The sequence below is a fragment of the Eriocheir sinensis genome, chromosome 63 (assembly GCF_024679095.1).
Source record: "Eriocheir sinensis breed Jianghai 21 chromosome 63, ASM2467909v1, whole genome shotgun sequence".
In the NCBI taxonomy this organism is placed as follows: domain Eukaryota; kingdom Metazoa; phylum Arthropoda; class Malacostraca; order Decapoda; family Varunidae; genus Eriocheir; species Eriocheir sinensis.
Window position 1 is genome coordinate 8570295 of NC_066571.1, and position 8521 is coordinate 8578815.

Genomic DNA, 8521 nt, shown 5'->3' on the forward strand with positions numbered 1-8521 from the left:
ACTCACTGACACTTGAGCACCTGCTGGAGTAGTGACATTTGACGCGCCTGTCCTGCACACCTGCCGGGGGGAGCTGCGGGGCGCGCCTACACCTGCAGCATGTAGGCGCGGCCGATGTTGTCGGTGCTGTTCGTGTGTCGCTCGCTACTGACAGGGAGGGACCATGTGAGCGGCGGGCCGGGGGTGGCGTGCGGCGCCCCTGCTGCCGCCATGGAGTCCTCGCATGACGCCCACCGCTGCCGCCACTCTCCGGAGGACGGTGGTGGCGGCGGCGGCGGCGGTGGTGGTGATGATGACGCAGCCGAGGACGAACGACGAGCCTCCCGCCCACTCAGCCTCTCCACCCCGCCTACAAGTACTTCCTCCTCCACCCCCGACCCTGGCGACGCGCTCTCGCCCAGCCCGCGTGACGCCACACCCGACCAGAGTACACCTGAGCCTGACGCCACACCTGAGTGCCACACACCTGATTCTGATGCCACTCCTAAGTGCCACACACCTGACTCGGGCGCCACCACAACGTCTCACACACCTGTCCCTTACGCCATACCTGAAGGCAGCACACCTGAGCCTAACGCTACAGCCAGGTCACGCCGCTCCACACCTGAGCCTCACCGCGCCGCCACATTATGTACACCCCGCCCGAGGCTCGCCGCGCCAGGGGCTCGGTGCGTGAAGAGGAAGAGCTCCCAGCTGAGGCAGGGGAGGGCTCGCAGGGCGCTCTTTGTGGCCACGCCCCTGCCGCCTCCGGAGCAGCCTCGCGAGCCCATTACATGCAGGTCCCAGACGGAGCCGCCCCCCAGCCCAGACATTCTGCAGGTGTCGTGGGAGTGGGAGTCCTGCCGCCACGCCTCCCTTCGTCGGCGACCCTCGCGTCGGGTTTCTTGCCGCTGGAAAAGGCCGCGAGCGACGCCGCGTCGCACCACGCTGCGAGGCGCGAGATTCCTCAGCGGAGGTGACGGGCCGCGGGGAGACAATGGACGAGACGCGGATGGTGACGATAGGGTTGTGATGCGGCAAGTACCGAGGCAGGAAGTGGCGGGGCGGAGCACTGCAGGGCGGCACGAGGGCGGGGAGCCTCGAGACACGGGCCCCGTCCGCCTTAGAGCAAAGTCGGAATCCGCCGCGTCGTCGCGCGCTAAATCCTTAAAAAGAAAGTGGCGACACTCCGATGTGTTCCTTCCGAAACTACTGACGGAGGCTCTGCAGCAGAGCAGAGCCGAGGAGGGCGGCGACAAAGGCAGGACTCTCCTGGAGAAGGCCAGGGAACTGCCGGGCTACATGAAGAAGATATCGCACGTGCTGTTCAAGACCAGCAAGGATGCAGACCAACCAGAGTGTGGTGCCAGGAAAGCTGGAGCCTCGACGTTCTATCTAGATGTTGGAAAACTTGCCGAAGAGCTTCCTGAAGCTGTTCTGGCGGAAGCCTCGGGTGGGGAGGCGTCCCGGGGCCCCAAAAGGCTCAGTCCCTCCCATCGCGGCAGCTTTCTGCGGCCTCGGACCCTCAACTGGAACCAAAAGTACCAACGCGCCATGCTGCAGAGCAAGACGAAGGGACCGGACATCAGTGTCACCTCCCCCGAGACGCCCTGCTCTCCCGGGGGGCCGGAGGGCGAGGATGACGCCAAGGGTGAGGAGGGCAAGGGACTGCTGGGGCGGATCTTCGGCCAGCTACGTCCCCGCTCGGGCTCCACCTCCGCCTCCGCCTCAAGGTCTCGCGTCTCCGTGAGTGCCCCGCTGCTCCACCCTTCCTTCCCCACCCCTCCCGTCACTCACGCCACCCCTGCTATCCATATCTCACTCTCCCCCGTGTTACCCATCACTCACGCCCCCCCTCCAACCCACCACCAGCCATCAGTCACCCGCACCCCTTCCCCTTCAACAGTGCTCCTTATCGCGGCATCTCACCCTGCCAGGAACGCTTGACAGGGCAGCAGCGTGACGTGACGTGACGTGACGCGACGCGACGCTCACTATCACTATCGTGAGGCGGCTGACAGGTGTTGGGCGTGGCGGCACATGGCCTGTGTGTGTGTGTGTGTGTGTGTGTGTGTGTGTGTGTGTGTGTGTTAGTTGGGGGGAGGCAAAGGGGAGACTTATTTGATCTGGGGAGAGAGAGGAAACATATATATAAGGAAGGAAAGGAGAGAGAGATGAAACCCTTCCCAGGAAAGTGTTGTGCTCCCCCCACCCATTCATCTCGCTCCCCCTCTCGCGAAATCTCGATGACATTAGAAAAGGAAAATAAAAATACTTTGCACTCGTCATCCCGCCGTTTGCGAGCCGCCTCCTCCCTCGTGCAGGACGTGTTGAGGCGAGGTCGTGGGCGGCGGATGCATTGAACGCGGCCGAGAGATGCGCGAGTCAGTATATTGATTATGTTCTAAATTTTACTGTTGTTTTGAGAGACTTATTAATTAGCAGCCGTCACACAGCCCTAGCGTGCCCCGACAGCCTGTATTTATCATGTGGCTAAAAGTTGCACTGCCTTCCCAGGTGGTGTTTATACATGACGGGGCTCGCTTGTTCCACGTCAGTCTGGACTCGAAGGCTTTTACGGGCTATTGAAGTCAACCTGCAGACAAGGAGGAGGCAGGGGAGGCGGCTCACTGAAGGAATGGTTTGAAGGAATTCGTCGCAAAAGGAAAAGTGATGCTGTCTCTCTCTCTCCCCCTCCCCCTTTCCTTCCCCGTTGCCTATCGCGACCTTGACTTTTCTGCCGCCGCCGTTGCTGTCACGATGGAAACGCCCAGCAAAGAGCAGCTTCACTACAGATATTCGGGAGAGCTTTCCTACTTCCGTGTCTTCCCGATCAGGTGTTTAACGTCAGTTGGATGTATATACGTAGATACCTATATGACTCCTTTGCCGGGACGAGCTATATCACCCCCCACCCCACCCCACTCCACCCCACACACACCTGATGTTTTATGTGGAATGCCTCGCCCTGTCGGTATTGTTTTCCCTTCCCCTCCACCCCTACCTCCCATATTGGTCACCGCCATGGTCTTGTCCGCCGCTGGTCGTGTCTCCCTCGAGGCTCGGCCTAAAGGGGAGTTGACGGCAAACAACCGATCAACTCCTTGCACCAGCAGGAGCCCCCGTGCAAGCTGTCTCCGTCTCTATCTGCTTTTCCGTTAAGATGGCGGCCTTTTCAGTCATTTAGTTGTCCAATTACCTCAAGACAGCGGCAGGTGACTTCCTCTCCCTTGTCAGGCATCGATGCCCCGCTGTCTGGGTACTGCCGGCCGCTCCTCGCCTCGCCAGAATAGCTCTGTCATCGATAACTGTCATGATGGCGTTGAGAGACACTTGCGACATTGCCCTTGGGTGTGAAATATTATACGGTGTGCCCAGTGATATTTATAAGTGTCAGGATTTATCAGGAACTAATTAAATGGTTACTGTGCAGTGTCGTGCCTCAACGCCGTGCTGCAGCCCACACCAACGACGCCAGATGGTCGTGTTCAGCCTCTTATGGTTGCCGATTGTCAACCCCCAAAACTGTCTCCTTTGCCCCTTTAACTGGTTTCATATATAGTTGTCGTTGAAATGGTTAACTGAATTGGTGTTTCTTGTTAATAGTTATGGGTCAGAAACCGAAAAATACGATGCTCTGAGTACGGTTATCTGGCACGTTGGCCCACACCTCACCCCGCGAAGACGTCACTGTAAACTCCAGTAGTGTCCAGCCACGGTCCAGCTCCACCTCCAGCCGGGGAGTGAAAAGGCGCAGTTTCAACCTCAGAACACACACACACACACACACACACACACTGCATCTTGTATATTTCCCCTATAACATTGACCTTCAACTCTGTAATGGATCGTGAAACTTTACATAAATCACACGTTTTAATCGTTTTAATCGTCAGTTAGATCGACGCGAAAGAGCAGAGTGTGTGCGTGGCGGGTGTAGGGAGGGAGGGATGGGGGCGAGAAACGAGAATACTAACATGGATGGGGGCGAGAAACGAGAATACTAACATGGATGGGGCGAGAAGCGAGAATACTAACATGGATGGGGCGAGAAACGAGAATACTAACATGGATGGGGGCGAGAAACGAGAATACTAACATGGATGGGGGCGAGAAACGAGTGGATGGGGCGAGAAACGAGAATACTAACATGGATGGGGCGAGAAGCGAGAAGACTAACATGGATGGGGCGAGAAACGAGAATACTAACATGGATGGGGCGAGAAACGAGAATACTAACATGGATGGGGGCGAGAAACGAGAATACTAACATGGATGGGGGCGAGAAACGAGAATACTAACATGGATGGGGGCGAGAAACGAGAATACTAACATGGATGGGGCGAGAAACGAGAATACTAACATGGATGCGGGCGAGAAACGAGAATACTAACATGGATGGGGGCGAGAAACGAGAATACTAACATGGATGGGGCGAGAAACGAGAATACTAACATGGATGGGGCGAGAAACGAGAATACTAACATGGATGGGGGCGAGAAACGAGAATACTAACATGGATGCGGGCGAGAAACGAGAATACTAACATGGATGGGGGCGAGAAACGAGAATACTAACATGGATGGGGCGAGAAACGAGAATACTAACATGGATGGGGGCGAGAAACGAGAATACTAACATGGATGGGAGAATACTAACATGGATGGGGGCGAGAAACGAGAATACTAACATGGATGCGGGCGAGAAACGAGAATACTAACATGGATGGGGGCGAGAAACGAGAATACTAACATGGATGGGGGCGAGAAACGAGAATACTAACATGGATGGGGGCGAGAAACGAGAATACTAATATGGATGCGGGCGAGAAACGAGAATACTAACATGGATGCGGGAGGCTGCGGCGGTGTCATGTGTGTTTGAAAGGAGTAATTCAACATACAATGAGGAGAAACCTTTGAGTCTGAACCTGGCGTACCGTTCCTTAAAGGCGGAGTGTGTGAAGCCGCCATATAGCTCTGTAGTGATGCTTTGAACTTTGTGTGGCTTAACTATGCGCAATGCTGAGTGTGCTGAATGCTGAGGTGATGCTGCTGGTAACACTTCTACGTATGTGATTCACGAGGCTGACTCATAATGCTGTACTATTTCATTCTTCTGTAATTCCTTCATTTATTTCTTTCTTTCGTCATTCCTTTCCTTCCTTCCATCCGTCTTTATTTACATCCATTCTTCCTTCTCTCCTTCCTTCTCTCCATCCATTCTTCCTTCACTCCTTCCTCCTCTCCATCCATTCTTCCTTCACTCCTTCCTCCTCTCCATCCATTCTTCCTTCCCCCCTTCCTTCTCTCCTTCTCTCTTCCTTACTGTGTTCCTTTTTCAATCGGATGTTGCGCCGACTAAACGAAACTTTCCAACTTTCCAATCTTTTCCATACGTTTCCCTGTGTGCTGACTTTGGCTGTGTGCTGATGGTTGTCTTTTTGTTCCAGAGTCGCAGCAGCATGAGTGGCGGAAGCGAGGATGGCCAATCTCCCTCCCACTCATCAGACTACGAGGAACAGGACGAGGCGGAGGTCAGCACATCTCCCTTTAACTAGCGTTTGTTTCCTGTTGAATATTTATCACGGAGGAACAGTGTCAGGTCTTGGGATATTCATGATGTGCGTGGGAAAGCTCGTTATGGCGGGAAACACGGCATTTTTAGCTAGATAAGTGGAAAATGAAATATAGATAGATAGATTTGTAGTTAGATAGGTGGAAAATGAAATATGGATAGATAGATAGATAGATTTGTAGCTAGATAAGTGGAAAATGAAATATAGATAGATAGATAGATAGATTTGTAGTTAGATAGGTGGAAAATGAAATATAGATAGATAGATTTGTAGTTAGATAAGTGGAAAATGAAATATAGATAGATAGATAGATAGATTTGTAGCTAGATAAGTGGAAAATGAAATATAGATAGATAGATTTGTAGTTAGATAAGTGGAAAATGAAATATAGATAGATAGATAGATAGATTTGTAGCTAGATAATTGGAAAATGAAATATGGATAGATAGATAGATTTGTAGCTAGATAAGTGGAAAATGAAATATAGATAGATAGATAGATAGATTTGTAACTAGATAAGTGGAAAATGAAATATTGATAGATAGATAGACATATTTGTAGCTAGATAAGTGGAAAATGAAATATAGATAGATAGATAGACATATTTGTAGCTAGATAAGTGGAAAATGAAATATTGATAGATAGATAGACATATTTGTAGCTAGATAAGTGGAAAATGAAATATAGATAGATAGATAGATAGATTTGTAGCTAGATAATTGGAAAATGAAATATGGATAGACAGATAGACATATTTGTAGCTCAAGGGAACAAAAAAAGGAAACAATAATAAAAAAAAGCCTGCTACTTGCTGCCCCTGAATTAGATAGATAGATAGATGAGTATGTAAGCAGATGATAAATGGTTTGATAGATAGATTTCACAAGTTTCATTAATTACATGATATTGCTTACCGGGGCAGGGATATAGAAGACCAGATAGTTTTTTTTTTATTTATTTATTATTATTTTTATTTTACAGCTAAGGAGACAGTTCAAGGGCGTAAAGAAAAATATAAAAAAAAGCCCACTACTTACTCCTCCTGACATGAATTCCTATGTATGATACCTTGCAAAATGATGTTATGGATACCCTGTCTCTGTCACCTAAACAAACACGGCTAATGAATTAATTAATCATATATTTGACGGAAACCTTGCACTGTACTGTTATGTGGTGAAGGTTAGTCAGAGGGGCATATCAGCTAATCTATTTTGGCCTGACAGTGTGGTAGATAAATGCCTTACAATGCGTTATGTAGGAAACGTTAATCAAAGGTTCGTGTCCCAGCTCAACAAACACTACCTGACACTTCCAATGCTTACAGTGTGGTAGGTAAATGCCTTACAGTATGATGTGTAGCAAAGGTTAGTCAAAGGCTTGTGTCTCAGCTCAACAAACACTACCTGACACTTTCAATGCTTACAGTGTGGTAGATAAATGCCTCACAGTGTGGTGTGTAGCAAAGGTTAGTCAGAAGCTTGTCTCGGCTCAACAAACTCGGCCTCACACATCTAAGACACGGTGTGATAGACAAATGCCTTACAGTGTCTTGTGTAGGAAAATTTAGTCAGGTTTTCCTCTCATCTCCACAAACTTTACCTCACACGCCCTTCTCCCTCAGAGGACTGGCTCAGCCTCCCTGGTGGGACGCATGCGAGGCCTCCGCCGGGACATGCAGAAGAAGATCTCTCGCCTGAAGAGTCCACGGGGCAGCACCTCCAGCTCCCCAGGCCCCCTTGGTGCCATGGAGCGGCCTGGAGCATCCCTCTCAACCCCTGGGACGACTCCTCACACCACAGCTGCCTCCTGTGAGAGCATCCCCACAGCAGCCCCGCCAGGTGAGGAAGGGACAGTTTTGTAAACGACTTTTGTGTCACCGTCACAATAGTTGTGAGTCACCAGCATCATAGTCATCCTACACTGCAGTCACTGTTGTCATCATCAGCCACTTGTTCATCATCCTTTTATCATTAACATTTCCATCACTTTCAGTTATTTTCACAACCACCATAATCATCATTCCCATCATCATCATCATCATCATCAGTGCTGCTATGTTTTTTTATGTTTTTTCAATCCTCAATATCAATATGCATGATTTGATTTTCTAGCCCATTAAATCTAATAGATAATAATATCAGTGATCAGACAGCAGTCAGGAACTGTTTAATAATGATAGTACTTAATCTGAATTGTTCAATGTTGATGAGAAAATCCCATTGAGTGTCGCAGCCAACTAACCCATGCCTGGTGGTTACAGCCGTGCCACCCTCAGGAAGCAACCGCTCTTCCCTGTCAGGGGAGGATGCCGAGCCCTACACGGGGCCCTTCATCGGCCGGGCACGGGCCTTGGTGGACTATCAGCCCTCGCCCTATGACAGGGACGCACTCAAGTTCAAGGTGAGGGAAAAAGAAGGGAACGTAGCTACAGTGCTACGTATCTTAGTTGCATAAATCAGTGTTGACAGGTTTGAGTTTTATAAACCAACAGACTCCTTTATCTGTGCTTCTCATTCAGTTCCTGTATCATGTGTCATTTCTATATATTAAAAGATGAAACACCACTGTCAGTCTCATATAGTAATACAGTAATACCACTTCAGTACCAGACTAAATTTTAGAGCTCTGTACAGAGAGCTCTTACTAGTGAGCCTCATACACAACCTGCCTTCTGACCCCACAGAAGGGAGACACCATCAACCTCATTGCCAAGAACCCATCTGGTCTGTGGAAGGGCTGTGTGGATGGCAGAGTTGGGCATTTCAAGTTTATCCTGGTGGAGGAGGAGGTGGAGCGTCCTGTCCGCAAGAGCCGTGCCAGAAGGGGCACCACACCACGCCGGGGTCGCTCCCGCACCCTGGAGGAGCTGCTCAACCGCCTACACCTCGGCCACCTCATCCAGGTAAGGGATCATGTTGCTTCTCCTCATCCCATGCAGACCACATGACATAAAAGTAAGAA

At 50.3% G+C, this 8521-nt stretch overlaps 1 protein-coding gene across 1 annotated transcript in view; it reads left to right on the plus strand.

Annotated features, from left to right (window-relative positions):
• LOC126986792 (uncharacterized) overlaps nucleotides 1-8521 on the plus strand; it is a 255802-nt gene that overhangs the window by 244773 nt on the left and 2508 nt on the right. The window contains exons 10-13 of the mRNA XM_050843162.1: nucleotides 5432-5515; nucleotides 7182-7398; nucleotides 7821-7960; nucleotides 8244-8462. Coding sequence (XP_050699119.1) covers nucleotides 5432-5515; nucleotides 7182-7398; nucleotides 7821-7960; nucleotides 8244-8462 — 660 coding nt within the window. The remainder of the gene's footprint in view (nucleotides 1-5431; nucleotides 5516-7181; nucleotides 7399-7820; nucleotides 7961-8243; nucleotides 8463-8521) is intronic.